The sequence below is a fragment of the Macaca mulatta genome, chromosome 3, assembly GCF_049350105.2.
Source record: "Macaca mulatta isolate MMU2019108-1 chromosome 3, T2T-MMU8v2.0, whole genome shotgun sequence".
NCBI lineage: Eukaryota > Metazoa > Chordata > Mammalia > Primates > Cercopithecidae > Macaca > Macaca mulatta.
In genome coordinates this window covers 194,547,354-194,562,360 of record NC_133408.1, presented here as the reverse complement: position 1 = coordinate 194,562,360, position 15,007 = coordinate 194,547,354, and the positions used below count along the sequence as shown (strand labels likewise).

General features: G+C 44.0%; 1 protein-coding gene across 2 annotated transcripts in view; it reads right to left on the bottom strand.

Annotated features, from left to right (window-relative positions):
- HTR5A (5-hydroxytryptamine receptor 5A) overlaps positions 1–15,007 on the bottom strand; it is an 86,890-nt gene that overhangs the window by 5,544 nt on the left and 66,339 nt on the right. The window contains exon 3 of one of the 2 annotated variants that reach the window (XM_077995212.1): positions 6,995–9,000. In XM_077995212.1, the coding sequence (XP_077851338.1) occupies positions 6,995–7,735 (741 nt within the window). In that variant the 5' untranslated portion in view covers positions 7,736–9,000. 2 annotated transcript variants of the gene reach the window in all.

The window sequence follows — 15,007 nt, the reverse complement described above, 5'->3', positions numbered from 1 at the left end:
AAAACCTCATTCCAGCAGAAAACCTCATTCTGAGAAAACCCCATTCTGCAGCTGATGTCAGCCTGCTGCTACTCTGAGTGTCCTCCAGTCTCTGAACCCCACACTGCCCCGAATCATGGATGACGGGCATTCCGCTCTGCTGTGGGAGATTGCTGACAAGCATCGCTTCCTCTCGCTATTCTGAACAAAAGATTCAGCTTTGTCTTTCTATCCCAGACTCTGAGCAGTATTGGCATCACCTCTGGACAATTCTGGAGGTTCCACTGAGCTCATTTTGAAGACCCTCCATGGGAACCTTGGGCCACAAGTGCATTCACTGGGCCCCAAACTCAGTTGCCCTTTGTGTCTGCAGTCAAGTGCATCAGTCTCAATAAGGATTTGAGTTCCACCTAGTTTCACTGGGCTCTTATTGCTCAATGTATTTTGTTATCCTGGGATTTGTGACCAACTATGTCCTTGGATAAGGTTGCAAGGTTGAGGTGTTTGTAATATGTAACTTGATCTTTGACTGACAGATCTACCATTAGGTACTTGTCTTCGATCTATGTGTAAAGCTTTAAACCTCTCGCCACGAAGGTGTATCATTTGGCAAATATTGTCATGCCATTAATCTACTTATCCTATGGCCTCTTGCTTTGCTTGTGTGTTGTTTACACGTACAAAGTCTTGTTGCATCGGTTTTTGTTTTGTCCTGGAACTCTTTCTGTTGAATACAGAAGGAACTATTCTATAAGGCATTGGCTTGGTAAGTTTCCAATCTAATTCTAATTATTAGGCCAGTGACCAATTTATGAAAAAGCAATTGATCAAACTTTGCTTGGGGTCCCCTACAAAACTTTTATGAGGGCACTCCTGACTTGTCGACTTGTGAAAACATGTCACTTTGCCCTATCATTTTCCAGCTTAATGACAGCTGTGTGGACAATCATGTGTACCCTTCTCCATCTGTTTGGTCCAGGATCCTGAGACACTATTCACAAGCACGAACTGTTGATCAACCACAGTTGCCTCTTCCTCACGTGCCATGGCTTGCTTATGTCCAAATTTCAATCCTCTTTTTAAAGAATTTCTATTTCCTATTTAAAATTGCATTATGATCCTAACTCTTGCAATTTTCTTCACAAATGCCAAACTTTTTTTTACTTAATGAAAAACATCTGATGAATGAAAAATTAATAAAATATTTAGAAGAAGCTCTAGAAAAATTAGGAGACAAACATCAAATGGCTAAAAGTCAGCCTCTTTAATTGGTATTTTGAGGCCTTAAAACAAAATCCTAACCCTAAAATAGTCTCAAAGATGTTGTAACCTTCCCAAACCTGCCCTCTTTGCAGATCTCTATCTTGCATTTTTCTATTCAGCTTTATCTGACTTCCTAAATGAATCAGGATTTTCTCAGAAAAAACACAATCACATTATAAAATTACCAGAAGAAAAATCAGATTTATAGAATTTAAATTAAAACCTTCGTCTAAAGCTAAGTTAAGAGCTATAATTAAGAAATTTTCTAGGCCAGGCATGGGGGCTCCTGCCTGTAATAACAGCACTTTGAGAGGCCAAGGTGGGAAAATCATTTGAGGTCAAGAGTTTGAGAGCAGCCTGTGCAATAGAGAGACCCCCATCTCCACAAAAATTGTAAAAATTAGCCAGGTGTGGAGGCATAGCCCTGTGGTCCCAGCTACTCGGGAGACTGAGGTGTGAGAACTGCATGAGCCCAGGGTTTCAAGGCTGCAGTGAGCTACGGTTATGTGACTGCACTCTAACCTGGGCGACAGAGCAAGACCCTGTCTCAAAAACGAAAGGAAAGAAAAGAAGAAAGGAACAGAAAGGAAAGGAAGAAAAGGAAAGAAAAATTTTCTAAACTTTTGTTATAGAATTTATAATTTTTTTAGATTATCAAACAAAATTTTTATTTTCTTGAACTACAGATGTGTACTAATTAGTTAAATTAACTAAAATCCTCTCAGATAAGAAAAAAATGGTTAAAAGAAGAAGCATAGAAAATAGAAGAGTTATATAACCCAGTTGTGAAAATTTAAATAGAAAATATATTATGTAAAGTAATTTTAGAAGGCTTTCTTTTAAGGAGAGGTTGAATAAAGATTCAAAGTAAACTAAATAAATCTGGGCATGGTGGCTCACTCTTATAATCCCAGCACTTTCGGAGGCCAAGGCAAGAGGATTATTTGAGCATGGGAGTTTGAGACCATCATGGGTAACATGGCGAGACCCCATTTCTATAAAAAATACTAAAAACAGCCAGGTGTGATGGCTCACACTTGTAGTCCCATCTACTTGGGAGGCTGAATAAAGACAGAAAGAGACATCAGAAAACCTTCAAGCAGCATATTTGTGTATACCCAACAGCTGAAGTATAGTCTTCTCATGTCTTTCTATAAATGGACTTAAACCTGAATTTGGGAATTTAATATGAAAAAATAAACTGAAATGTGAAATTGCCAATTTGCAAAATATCCAATGTAGAGCTAGACATTTCCAGATAGACTTAGAAAGTAAATGCTAGAAATCAATACAAGATATGGCTTTAGACATTTCCAGATAGACTTAGAAAGTAAATGCTAGAAATCAATACAAGATATGGCTTTCTAGATAAGGCATCCAAAAGGGCCTCTGTTCTCAAAGATTTGAGAGCTGAGATAAGGATCCCTATACACATTAGTATATTGCTAGCAGAAGGAGCCTTGAAAGAATGAACATCTCGTGTTGGCTAAAAAGCAAAATGACAACGATATACAATCTATCTAATAAAGCCACTCCAAGGAAGGTATTTTCACTCAACAATTTCTTTGTTTTTTTTAAACTTTCAAGGAGAATTTTCTATAACTAGATGTATAACTATATAATGTTTTTGTTTATGTGGGTGTCAGTATAACTACCAGTAACCCCACTATTATAGAACAAGAGATCATTCCATGTACATTTTTAAAGTTGTCTGAAAAACAGAAAAGCAAATTGACTTGTAGCAAGTTTTTAAAAATTAAAAACAAACAAAAAATTTAATAAAGCTATTGGTGGCTGGATGCAGTGGTTCACGCCTGTCATCCCAGCACTTTGGGAGGCTAAGGTGGGCAGATCACCTGGGGTCAGGAGTTCGAGACCAGCCTGGCCAACACCCTGTTTCTACTAAAAATACAAAAATTAGCCAGGCACGGTGGCACACACCTGTACTCAGGAGGCGGAGACCGGAGAATTATTTGAACCTGGGAAGCAGAGATTGCAGTGAGCTGAGATCAGGCCCCTGCACTCCAGTCTAGGCAACAGAGTGAGACTCCATTAAAAAAAAAAAACAAAAAACCTATTGGTTATAGGTGATACCAGGTAGTGAAACAAGATAATGAATGACAAATTGACAAATTTCTGGCATATAGTAAATTTTTCAAAAGCTTGAGAGAAAATCAACTTTATTTAATGAAACGATTCAAGTAGTAACAGTCTTTAACAATCCTGTATGCCAACTTATAACTGATATTTTCAGATCATTATCAAAATAATACTTCTTTAACCTATGACATACCTGCAATAGGTAGGATCTGCTTCCAAATAAAATGTGCTGCAGCCCTTGTTCATGATGAGATTATAACTGATCTAGATGTGAGAATGCCTACACCGCATGTAATTTTAAAAATTACTATATAAATTCTGATGGTCTTAGAATCTCTGTGGACAAGAGACTCCACAACTAGAAAATTTAATTGAAGTAGAATGCATAAGAGTTAAGACTGATTCTTCCTAGGTTATCATGAACATTCCTTTTCATGCAAATATGAAAATACGGGGGGGCCATGCTCTGGGTGGATTAAGGTGACAGCATAGCACCTGTTAAAGAACATTGCTTATTTTAAGCTCACCGCTTAATTCAGTAACCTGGATCAAGGGCAACTCATCTCAATCAAGATTCTTTTAAAATTTTCTTATCTTAGGATTTGTAACCAAGTGTGTTCTTGTATAAGGTTGTAAGGCTGAGGTGTTTGTATTGAGTAACTAGATCTTTGATTAAGAGATCTACCATTAGGTAATTGTCTTAGATCTGTGTAAAAGACTTCAAACCTCTTGTCATGAAGCTGTACTGTTTGGCAAATGGTGTCATGCTATTCATCTACGTAGCCTAATGATGCTTGCTTTGCTTTTGCTGTTGTTTGTCTACATGTATAGTCTTTTTATATAGGTTGCTCTTCTAGGTGTAGGTCTGCTGCAGGGATCATATAGGAATCAAATATATGCATAGTTTCAGTATCATTGGTGGCCTATAATTTTGAGAGTCAGAGGGTTATTAACTTTGTCTATTATATATAGAATGAATAAGGATAGGAGGGCAATTAGGGTTAGATTAATAGAAGGTAAAATAGTTCACACTATCTCTACCTCCCAGATGTCTACACTACCTGTGGAGATTATCGGTGTTAGCCCCTCTGTTGTGAAAGTCAGGCCACCAGAGACGGACTCACTTCAGTAAATACCCATTGGACGACAACCAATCAGCAACAGCTTCTCCTACAGAGGATGCCATCTATCCACATCTCAACAATCCACCAACCCCTGAAGCTCCATACCTCCCAAAAGCGCTGTTTTAGGTCAGCATTCTGCTCTGCTCAGGCAAACTGCCTGGACAGCACAGCCCCTACTCACTCTAGTAAGGAAGGTATTTTTCTTTGTCATTTTATTTCAGATCTCTAGCAGTGGCTTTCTTGTCCTTTGACAAGGGCAAGGCTTATCTGTCTTGTGTTGCCAGATCCCAGCTCAATGTCTGACTTAGGTTAGGATTTCATGGCATGTATTTGAATAAAACCCAGCAGATAAAGAAATGATAGAAGTGTTGTGGTGTCCCTAGGGAACAGCTAGCTGGTGGTAGAACTCATTTAGAAGCTTTGACACCCACTCCCACTATCACAGAACAATCAGGAGGCCTGGTTTGTAATTAACCCTTCAACATAACGTAAGGACAGAGGCAGTCACATATTATATTTAGAGTAGTGAATTATTTAGAGTCCTTTTGCTAAGTCAAGGGACCCATTTTCAAAACTGATCTGGGAGAGGTAGAGAGAGGAGAGAATACACACACACACACACATATATACACATATATATACACACATATATACACACACATATGTTTGTGTGTATCTATATAAAAAGCACAAAGATGTTATAATGCTTTGCTTCTGCTATCACCAAAGCAGAGAAATGAGAGTGCCCTTCATCCTTTTACAACAAGCCAGGGATGGAATTGTAATTAACTTTCTCCTTCTAAAGCTGTGTTTGAGGTTGACTGTAAATCATATTTGCCTGAATAAACATCAGGGGAGAGGAGGATTCATAAAAGGAGGACCCTTGGAGGTGACCAGTCTCCTTGTTCCTGGCCTGGAATTTGAGTGGACGCTCATATGCACGGAACATATCTTCAGGTGGTCTGATGGAAGCTTCAGTGTTCTTACCCATCAGCACTCTGTTCAGCTTAGAAATTGAATAGTTCAGAGTTTCCCAAATTCAGTACACTTGACATTTTGGTCTGAACAATTCTCTGTTGAGGTGCTGTCCTGTGCGTTGTACAGTATTTAGCAGCATTCCTGACCTCTCTACACGACATGCCATTAGCACCCCATCCTCAAGTCTTCATCATCCGAAATGCCTCCAGACAGCCTAAATGTTTCCTGGGGGGCAATATCACCATTCGCTGAGAAGTGCTGCTGTAGGTAAAAGAACAGGTAGCCTCTAACCCCTCATTTTCTTCCTTCCTCTAAGATGATGTCCTTTTTCCTCAGCTACACCTCTGGTCCCTCTGAGTTTGACTGACTGGGGATGGTTAGAATTAGCTACTGAGTCTAGAAAGCACATACAGAGCTCAGGGTGCATGTCTATTTCCCTCCCTAGACCAAACTCTTCATGGGCAAAGACAACATCTCTATCATTTTCTTACTTCTTGCACTAAGCCTGTAGTATGCGCTCCATATGCTTGTTTCAGAGCCAACAACAGAAAATGGGGACTGTGTAGACTTCTGCTCTAACTCAAATGTGTGAATTAGATTCAAGGAATCTTCCTTGGTAATGAAGGGGAGCAGTCTTCAGAATCATGAGTCATAGGGCCAGATTATTAACAGTCAACAAAAAAACAGGAGTGGGAGAAGATGAGAAAAGCTCCTCGCTGTTGCTAAAGTGGTTGTCATGCAATAAATACCTCTCATAGAGAGCTGGGGAATTCTCTTTCCTGGATTTTTAATTTCCTTCTGCAGCTTTTCTCATGTTCAGGAAGGAAGACAAGTAGTCTTCAGTTACACCTACAACCTAATAGGGCTGTGGGGGATAGACCCAGAAAGTAGCACCCCAAGGCAGTGGAAGCAGATAACAAATGCAGGCTCTGGGACCAATGCAGGCAACATCTTCAGTCTTACGTCAGGATGGGAGGTTGCCACAGAATGACAGTAACCTAGGCGATACCATATTTTTAATAAATCGGTTGCTGTAATTTGCAAAGAAAAAGAATAGACTAGGATGAAGTGCTAATCTGCATCGCCTGACACACGGCAGTCTTCTTATCAAATCGTGCTCCCATCCCTGCCTCCCCTCCTCCTGGAACACCCCCATTCTAAGTGCGGGAAGCTGCTAGTTTTTCCAGTATACTGAATCAGTGTACCCCAGATACCAGTTTATCCAGATGTTCTAAAGAGTGTTATAGATCCATAGAATTTGGGGGCCAAAGGGGACCCTGTAGAATGAGGCAGTCCGAACTTCTCGTGTTCTGTATGCTTAACAAATAACTCATTAGAGAAGGAAAATGATGTGATTAGCTCTGTGAGAGGGAACATGTCAGAGCAAAGTATATCTATGATGCTTTCTTCCAGTCTCCCAGTTTACTCCCCTAACTCCCAAACACAAAAAGTTCCATTTTCTACAAGTGTGGGGGGTGGGGCAGGTGGCCTGGGGATATAGCCTGTACAGATGCAAGTCGAATACTTTTAAGGATTGCTGAGATACCCACCTCCACAGCTTCGGATATGGGTGAGACGCTATTGGTCTTCCTGGAGCCCACGCGGAACTTGGCAGCCTTATAGATCTTCCAGTACACGAAGAGCACCACACAGAGCGGCAGGTAGAAGGCGCCTACGGTGGAGAACACTGCGTAGGAAGGCTCGCGGCTTACCTGGCACTCCTCGCTGCCCTCAGAGTACGTCTCTCCCCAGCCAAAAAGCAGCGGTGCCAGAGAGATGACAGCGGAGAGCGCCCAGGTGAGCGCAATCATGACGTTGGAGATGCACTTGCGGGTGCGGAGCGTGTATTCCAGGTGGCGCGTGATGGACCAGTAGCGGTCCAGGGCTATGGCCGTCACGTTCCAGATGCTGGCCGTGCAGCAGAGCACGTCGCACGCGATCCACAGCTGGCACAGCCGCCGACCCAGCTGCCAGCGGCGCCCAGACAGCTCGTGCACCAGGCTCAGCGGCATGACTAGCGCAGCCACCAGGACGTCCGAGATGGCCATGGACGCCACCAGGTTGTGGGGCACGCGGTGGAAGGTGCGTACACGGAGGATGGTCGCCAGCACCAGCAGGTTCCAGGCGAACGTCGCCGCCACCAGAAAGCCCAGCAAGGTGAGAATGAGCACTCCGAAGACCGAGAGCAGGGGCGAGCTGGGGCGCAGATCGTCTTTGCCGAGGCTGCGGTTGGTCTCCAAAGGGGAGGGGGTGGAGAGGGAAAAGGAGGTTAGGTTCACAGGTAAATCCATCTCTGGGTCAGGAGACCGGCCTGGGGTACTTGCAGAAGGGGTGTTCCGGAGAACTTAAGGTGGCCGCTGTGCCCAGAGCCAATCCGGATGTTTGCAAACTCTGGCCAGTGGTGGAGTTTCTGGAAAGTGCCTGTGAATTTGACCCCAGTATCCTGCTAATGAGCATCCGTTGGAGATGGTGTGGTTGCAAGCGCGGCAGGTCTGAAGCTCTCAGAGGCTAAGGAAGCAGAGGCGAGGGGCTGCGTGTTGCAGCCAGGGCCCGCCTAAGCTGTCAGGAGCCCAGGGCTCCTCGCCTTGGTGGAAAAGGCTGTCTGGCCGCCCAGAGCCAAGCATCTCCCAGATCGGGGAGAAGCTGGGCGGCCAGCCGCGTGTGGGTGCAGGAGAGGGGCTGGTGCGTCAGAGCAGTCGCTCTCACCGCGTTGCCTCCCTGCCCACCCTTCTCTCTAGGCAGCCGGCTGCAGCCTTAACTCCGTGCTAGGGAAGCCAGTTTTGGGGGGACCTGCTTTCTGGGACCTGCCTTCTGTCCCAGTTGCCCCCGCCACCCCGTCTGAGGCTGCGGCTCCGGAGAGCGAATGCTGGCGCGCCCACCGAGACCTGCCTTATCCAAGCGGAGATCTAGCCCTACGTAAGCCATCAGCTGATAAGGCCGTCTCTCCCCGCCTCCTGGCTCGGAGTGCAAGGCTTTGAGGCTGTCCGCGGTGCTGCCGCTCTCCCCTTGCCCGGAGGCTCCCAGTGCGCGCCCCCACTTGTGGTGCTGTCCGCGGTGCTGCCGCCTCTCCCCGCCCGGGCGCAGGAGGGTTGGCGCTGTCCACGGTGCTGCCGCTCTTTCCTGAAATGGGTTCGCCACGTGGAACAGGTTGACCAATGAACTTTCCTCAAAACGTTCCCCTAGCCATCCACACACGTCCCTCTAGGGGTGGTCTGGAGGCCCTAGATACTGCTTTCTCAGCTTTCCGTAAGTATTTGCTCTTCCTACAAGAGTTCCGAGTTAGGGGTCTAAGATAGTTTCACTAACTTTTGTTCTCTGGAAGATTTCAGCACATGATTACTTTCCTCTTGCCCAATTCTCAGTTGTTTCCCTTAAGGGTTGTTTTCCTTAAAGGAGGAGAAGCAAGATAGCAGTTGCTGCTGTTCCGAGAGATGGCTGTCGTGTTGGAGCTAGAATGCTTCACCTAGCTCCAACATGAATGGCTGAAGAATGTTTTCTCTGCTTAGAGTCATAAGGCAGCTGGGTAGTCTCCAGTGGTCCCTACTAAATTTGCTTCCTGAGAAGGAAAAATTGGAGCATAAGTTATTATAAGAGCTCCATCTCACTCAAAAGAAAGAGGTTCTCCCCTCACATATGCACACAAAACAACCACAGAAATTGAGAAAATATCAGAAGCTTCTAACCAGAAATTATGATTTAAAGCACTTCACAAATAGACACAGGATATAGCAATATAAAAAAGCTGAAATTTTAAAAATGATGTGATAGAAATGGCAGAAAAAAAGTAAGGTGTTAATAAACTTTGTTTTTAAGTATATAAAATGAGTGTCGTGAAATCCTGTGCATTTACAAGCAAATTTAGTCAGAAACATTTTGGCTGTTTAAAGATTAGCAACATGTGTTGATATAAGATTTTGTTTCTTGCAGAGTAAAACAAGTATCAGGCGAATGCACTGAGAAAATAGAAAGTCCTCCACTGGATCCCAGAAGATGGGACAACATCATTAAATACAGGATTATTCACAGGGCTATTTCAAACACCACTTAAAAACAGCTGACGGTGACTATCTGCGTGCAGTGCAACTGTGCATGGCCCCAATCAAGAAGCAAGCTTGTGCTTGTTTAGGGCACATCACCTTCTTGAGGCCATGGAACTAATGGGAATGGATGTAAACTATGATTCCTCTTATTTGAAAAATGTTCTGCTTCTAGTCTCAGGGCCTGTGACCTGGAGGAATGGATGAGCTGTGTTGCCCACAGGCAGGCCTCAATGGATCTCTCTCTACAAATCTCGAAAGGCATTGTGGGCTGGTGATTGTATTTCCTACTGATTCCCCAGGCCACAGCTGTCTGTATTGATAGCTAAGTGAGCAGCAGAACAGTTAATAGGAACAAAGCCAAGGATAACTGAGGATAATTTGTGAAAAATAGAGTATCATAAAGTTAGGGCCTGAATAGAATATTTCCACAAAGAGGAGATCCAATGGAGCATTTCAAGAGGGGATAAACCTTGTTCAGAAAGTCTGGTTTATCTCTTAAAACTACACAAATAAAAAATCATAATATTTCAGCTTCATCTTAAAGCATAGCCCCAATTTTATCTTGAAAAACACTGAAAAGGAAAAAATCTGAAAAGGTATAAAACTCCCATCAGCCATATGGTACCTCTGAAATGGCAGTCTTGGGAAATATAATTTCCTGGGTTGTCACCTGATATGGGTTAAATTGTGTCTCTCCCTCCCGCTCCCTTACCCCCTGCCAGATTTATATATGGAAGTCCTAACCCTGAGAACCTCACAGTGTGACTATATTTAGAAATAAGGTCTTTAAAGGGATGATTAAGTTAAAATGAGGCCATAGGATAGGGTCTCATTCAATCTGACTGATACCCTTATGAAAAGAGGAAATTTAGACATGCAAAGAGACACTAAGGATGTGTGTGCACAGGACAGACCCTGTGAGAATAAAGTGAGAATGTGGCCATCTACAAGGCAAGGAGAGAGATATTAGAAGATACCAGAATTGGAAGATTAGAAGATATCGGGATTGGATTTCCAGCTGCCAGAACTAGGAACAAATAAATTTCTAGTGTGAGCCACTCAGTCTGTGGTACCTTTTTATGGCAGCCCTAGCAAGCTAACATACCATGCGACAAAAGATACTAGCAAAAGATACAACCACATAACTGAACGAGGTGCTACACTGGGGGCAGAGGGAATTATAGACATATAAACACATCATGGGACATCTACTAAAACCTTTCCTTTACAAAATGTAGTTTGCAGCCATCTAGCAATCATTCGAGTGCAGAATCAGTTGTCTATTGAGGTTACCTATGGTTTGTAATCAAGTAATGTCATTGGCATATAGAAAAATACTTATTTTAGATGTTCTATAACGGGAAGGTATGAATCTATTTCATTCAAGTAGGAGCTCATTTTGTTGTTGTTGTTTTCGCTTCTGTTTTTGAGGCAGAGTCTCGCTCTGTCGTCCAGGCTGGAGTGCAGTGGCATGATCTCAGCTCACTGCAGCTTCCATCTTCTGGATTCAAGCGATTCCCAGCTAATTTTTTTGTAATTTTAGTAGAGATGGGGGTTTTACCATGTTGACCAGGCTGGCCTCGAGCTCTTGACCTCAAGTGATCCACCCCTGTCAGCCTCCCAAAGTGTTGGAATTATAGGCCTAAGCCACCACGCCTGGCCAAGACCAATGAATTTTAATCTAACAGCATACAAAACATGCGAGACACAATTTCAGATCCCACATCACAGCAAACCTTTAAGGTACTACCACTCATTGGGTTTTAATACAGCATCATAGAAAAAATATCCATAATTATCTGAAAAGAGTATTAAAATACTCTATTTTCAGCTGTATATCTGTATGAAAGTAGATGTTCTTCACAATCTTAAACTAAAATAACATATCCCAACAGATGGAATGTAGAAACATTTGTTCCAGATGTCTTGAAGAGATTTGCAAAAATGTTAAACAATGTCTTTCAGAAAAATTTTTTGGAAAATAATTATTTTTCATAATAAGGTGTCATTTATATAACCATGTAATGGGTTTATTATTTTATGTTTAACAAATAAATACACAAATACATTGAAAATGTCTCCGGTTTATTTTCCAGTAAATATTAATGTGTATAACCCATGTAAACAAAAGCTTTTTGGGGTACTCAATTTTAAAGAATATGAAAGGGTCCTGAGACCACAGCGTTTGAAAATTGCTGTCATCAGAACATCACACTGATCCACTGTGTTGATGTGGGATGTTAATAAGACAAGCAAGAAAAGAAGTCTCAAGTTTGTTAGAGTCCTCGGTAAAATACATATGCTCCAAAATGTGAGAAATAATTTTGTCTTTGAAGAATCGGACACCCACGACGTCATTGATGATGTTAGGACTTCAGTGGCCCGGAGTGTGACAGGGTATTCCTTTCATTATAAAAAATATACATATTGCATCTGGTACCTCCCCCTACTGGCAAGGAAACCTAATGCTTGGTCAGCACTTTGAATGCCAGAGGCAGCTGCTCTGATTCACATCCTGGTGATGTGGAAAGGCTGCCAGGTTCGGTTGGGGCTAAGAGCAGGAAATGTCTCTAGCAGAAGTCCTGGCTGCAGTGAAAGCAGTCCTACTGCTTGGGCTTTCTGATTTGCAAAGCTTATGTTACTAGGAGTACCTATAATGAGAAAAAAATTCCATGAGGATTTTATGATAAACACTAGTAAAAGAGTCACAGTATAGACCTCAAGGGTTCTGGAGGAAAGTCACCCCATCTACAACAGGAAACATTACACTGTTGGAAAAGCAGTTTGTGTAAGCCAGGGCTCTGGCAGAAATAGAGCATCTGAGTATGAGACATTAAGTGACGCTGGAGCAAAATATAACCACCAAGATGTGGGATTTTGCAGACCCACCCACAAGATTAGGTGGGCTCAGCAGCAAAACAGCATGAAAGAGAAGTGGTGCAGAGCAGAGCTGGAGGGTGCAAGCCAGCTCCACAAGAGGTGGCCCAGGCCACCCTGCTGCCTGTCATCACTGTACAAGCATCTATCCCTCAGCTCAAAGCCCTAGCTGCATGTCCAGCTGATGGGGCACCAGCAGGGCGGAGGTGGATTCACAGGTGGGTCAGCCTGCTGTGTTGGTGCAAGTCAGAAAGAAGACTGCTGCTGTCTCGTGTCTACTCTGGGTGGCCTTGGGAGACAGCAGTCAGGGGAGACCCTTCCAAGGGGCAGAGCTCTAGGTGCTGCACCTGATCTTCCATTTTGTGTGGAAAGGGGAACACCCTGAAGGAAGACTGGATACAGACTCATGAGCAGTGGCTAAAGGTCTGGAAGGTGAATGACTGGAAGGAAGGAGGTCTGTGAAAGAGGCTTGTAGATGAACCAAAGGGAATAAGGACAAAGTGTAGATTTTTTTTTTATCACTTTTAACAACCCCCAGAGAGCATCTACTGCAGAATGGAACACTGGCGACAGGATGGCTCAGTCCACCAGTGACAGTCTGTCCCTTGTCCACCCCAGTTCAGCACAATAGTTGAGTGGAGTAGCCATGGTGGCTGGGAGGGAAGCCATGCACGGCTAAAGCAGCATGGTGTCTCTCAGCAAGCATGGTCTAGTTACTGCTGCCTAACATCCAACCTGCCAGTCATGGAGACCAGTGCTGAACCCCCAAATTGGCATATCCCCTAAGGAGATCGTCAGCCACCTTGAAGGGCGGCTATTCATTGGCAGGGATGGATCTGCCTCTCCTGCCTGCAGGGTCTCAGCCAGATCACTCTCCAAGGACCTTTGTAAGTTTCCATCCTCTGATACAGGATTGCATGCAGCATCCTTGTGGACCAGTGACCCCACTTTACAGCAATGAGCACACGGCCTTGGGTCCCTTCACAGACCACTTGTTGCAAGTCGAGCTGCACTTCTCCCCAAGTGAGAAAAAAGAAGTGTTGAAGTCCTCACCCCTGGTATCCATGAATCTGACCTTCTCTGGAAATAGGGTCTTGGCTAATGTAATCAAGTTAAGATTGTACTGGATTAATGTGCACCCTAAATCCAATGACAGTGACCTCATAAGGAGAGGGAGATGTGAAGATTCAGACACAGAGAGCAAAGGTCATGTGAAGACAGAGCTGAGTGATGCTGCCACATGCCAAGGAACACCGAGGATTGCCAGCAACACCAGGCACCAGAGAGGCCAGGAAGGACCCTTCCCTGGAGCCCTCAGGGAGCACAGCCCTATCTGCTGCACCTTGATTTCAGATTTGCAGCCTCCACACTGTTGGAAAATTGATTTCTGTTGTTTTAAGCCCACAGTTTGTGGCACATTGTTACAGCCACCCTGGGAAATTAATACACTATTTTATCCAGAAACTGCCAGTCTGATGGAGTGGGGGGATGGCCTCTCAAGTATGCTAGGGAGATACTACTAGGGGACACTACTCTGCAACACCATCCCTCTACATATAGTGATACCATAAATCAGTGTCATTTTATGGAGCTGTCCTTAAGGTAGACTATACGGACAGGCCTAGAAACCACAAAATAGAAGCACATCGTCATGCTTCCCGTCACAATCAGTGACCACCTGGCAATGTTGTCCTTCTTGTCTATGCAACTTTAGGCTCTGTGGGTCTAGAGGTTCTGGTTCCTAGAGAGACAGAGCTCCCATCAGGTGCCATAGCAATAGTTCAACGCAACTTGTTCACTTTGGGCTGCTCATGCCAAGAGACTAGCAGGCAAAGATAAGAGTCATCAACCTGACAGGGATAACTGATAATGAGGTGGCAGGGTGCAGCTATGGAGGGAGTAGAGAAGGATGTTGCATTAGCCCATTCTCATGTTGCTATGAAGAAATACCCGAGACTGGATAATTTATAAAGAAAATAGGTTTAACTGATTCACAGTTCCGCATGTTTGGAGAGGCCTCAGGAAATGCATAATCACGGCAGAAGGGAAAGCAAACACACCTTCATCACAAGGCGGCAGGAGAGAGAAGTGCCAGCAGGGAAATGCCAGATGCTTATAAAACCATCAAATCTTCCGAGACTCACTCACTATCACAGGAACAGCACAGGAGAAACCTCCCCCATGATGAAATCACTTCCCACTGGGTCCCTCCCACAACATGTGGGGATTATGGGAGCTATAATTCAAGGTGAGATTTGGGTGGAGACACAGCCAAACCATGTCAGATGTGTTTGGAAGCCAAGTGATGAGTGTGGACATGTCATTCTCCAGAATATAAATACATAGATGTGGCAGTCCTGGCATGAAAAGATCTCGGTAACCAGTGGGTCAGATCCCTCAGGGATGAGGGTCTTACTTCATGGATGATTCTGACATCAAAGTCAACAGAGATGCTAGCACAGGTGCAGGAAAACACAGGCAGGTAGTAGAGAAGGGAGATGATGAGTATCTGTCAGACTTGATACCAGCTGCAACAGTGAGGGTCATGCCTTATCCCACCAACCAGAACCCTGGATGGGAAGAACTCACTGTGAGAAGCAAGTGGGCTTGGGAGTATAAGGAGTGGACTGCAGTGGACGCTATGGT